The sequence below is a fragment of the Octodon degus genome, unplaced genomic scaffold, assembly GCF_000260255.1.
Source record: "Octodon degus isolate 3935 unplaced genomic scaffold, OctDeg1.0 scaffold00206, whole genome shotgun sequence".
NCBI lineage: Eukaryota > Metazoa > Chordata > Mammalia > Rodentia > Octodontidae > Octodon > Octodon degus.
Genome location: NW_004524782.1, coordinates 908,890 through 910,812, shown reverse-complemented (window position 1 = coordinate 910,812; position 1,923 = coordinate 908,890). Strand labels below are relative to the sequence as shown.

The 1,923-nt window shown below is 50.4% G+C and overlaps 1 protein-coding gene across 1 annotated transcript in view; it reads left to right on the top strand.

Annotated features, from left to right (window-relative positions):
- Positions 1-1,923, top strand: part of Klk12 (kallikrein related peptidase 12) — a 19,706-nt gene that overhangs the window by 1,256 nt on the left and 16,527 nt on the right. Inside the window, exon 2 of the mRNA XM_023704896.1 lies at positions 1,262-1,345. Coding sequence (XP_023560664.1) covers positions 1,262-1,345 — 84 coding nt within the window. The remainder of the gene's footprint in view (positions 1-1,261; positions 1,346-1,923) is intronic.

Sequence of the window (1,923 nt, the reverse complement as noted above, 5' to 3'; positions counted from 1 at the left end):
AACAAAAAATCAGAAAAAAAGAGAAGACACCAATGTTCTGGGCCCTGGCAATATAAAGCAGGATTGTTTACCAGTGGACATGGTAGGTTGGCTTCTTTTTAGCATGCAGAATGCTGGTGAAAGGAGGGGGCGCACGATGACACCTGCAGAGGGCTCGGGAAGGGCAAAGGGAGGGGTTGGAACAGGAACTCAACAAGGACGTCGCCCAAAGGAGCAGCCCGGCACGGTCAGGGAGGACTTCTCAGAGCACGCGGCCTGTGAGCTGGGAAAGTAAACATGGAATAGACATCTCTGACACAGAGACGCGGGGCAGGTCCTAGGGCGTGTGATCCCAGGGAGCACGGAGGGAGGGAGCACGGAGGGCGGGCGCCGTGCCCGGGAAGGGAGTGTGGGATGTTGAGCCATGAGGCGCGGGCACAGCATGGTAGTGGCGGGCACGTCCTGCCGGCAGGCGGAGGGGACCTGGTGACCACGGGCACAGAGCGGCAGCTCGCGAGAGCAGGCTGGGCCCTGCGCCTGGCAGCAGTCTTCCGACGCAAGAACGCACGGAACCGGCGTCTCACATCCATCTGCTGACGGGAGAAGAACGCGTGCCTAGCACAGCACCTGACGCTGGTCTCTAGCAAGAAGCCCGGCGGGACTGGGTGAGACGTCAAGTGGGACACAAAAGGACGGTGCCAATCGGCAGCTGCTGCTCACAGGACAGATGTCTTGTTCCTTCAAAGCACTTGCTCCTCCCCAAAGACTTTGCTCTTTTCCCTCCCTCCCTCCCTCTCTTCCTTCCTTTTCCTGTTTTGTTTTCTGTGTTTTAGGGAAGGGTCTACAAGGTGTTCAGGGTCTCACTACTAGATCGGACTCATAGCAATCCTCCTGTTTACAGCCTCCCAAGAGCTGATTACAGGTGCGCGCCATCACGCCCAGGCTCAGTCGCCATCTCAGTGCACCCCAGGGGTGGGGCTGGAATGGCAGGCCTGGGGATTGAACCCCCGGCCCCTGCGCCTGCTTGCAGGCTCTTTAATCCCCTGAGCTATTTGGCCGGCCTTCCTTTTCTTCTTTCTGCCCTAGAATACACCTTAATCTTTCACCTTCATGAACTGTCCAGACCAGTTCGTTGAACCGCACAGTAAAGACTTGGGAAATATTGGGAGATGCTAGCAAGTAGCGTTGGTCCCTGTTCCTCCTAGTAACAACATTGTCACGTTATGTCTTTGTCAGCGATTCCTAACTCTCAGCTTCCACAGCCCTGCTCTTTCCTGAGTAGAGCAGTAAGAGCGCCTTCATCAAAATATTTGACCGTTTGTCCTCAGCCTCTGATGTAGCCCCAGAAGAGCTTCACATCATTAAGGTAAAAGTTCAGTCTTTTTCCTTTAGAAGTTCTTGCCAACACCCCTGAATGTATGTTATTCTTTCTTTATATATTTCAGCAGTACCAGGAATTGAGCACAAAGCTTATGCACTGAGCTACATCATCAGTGCTTCTATTTTATTATTTATTTATTTTTTGAGACAATATCTTTCTAAGTCTTTAAATTATCCAGGCTGGGGCCAGGGAGATGGCTCAGTGGAATAAGCGCTTCCCTGGCAAGCATAAGGACCTGAGTTCAATCCCTGGTTCCACCAATAAATAAATAAATAAATAAATAAATAAATAAATAAATAAATAAATCAAAGTAATTGGAAAAAAGATCACTTGTCTTGAGCACATAGTGGTCACTTTCTTATTTTTCCTGTTAGGAAGCACCTGTAGAAAACCTGCTAGAGGGGCTGGGGAGATGGCTCAGTAGAATAAGGGCTTCCCTTGCAAGCGCAAGGGTCTAAAGTCAATCCCCAGTTCCAAAAAAAAAAAAAAAAAAAAAAGGGCTGGAGAGATGGCTCAGTGGTCTAAAGCACCTACTTAGAACAAGCTTAGCAAAAGCATCAGGG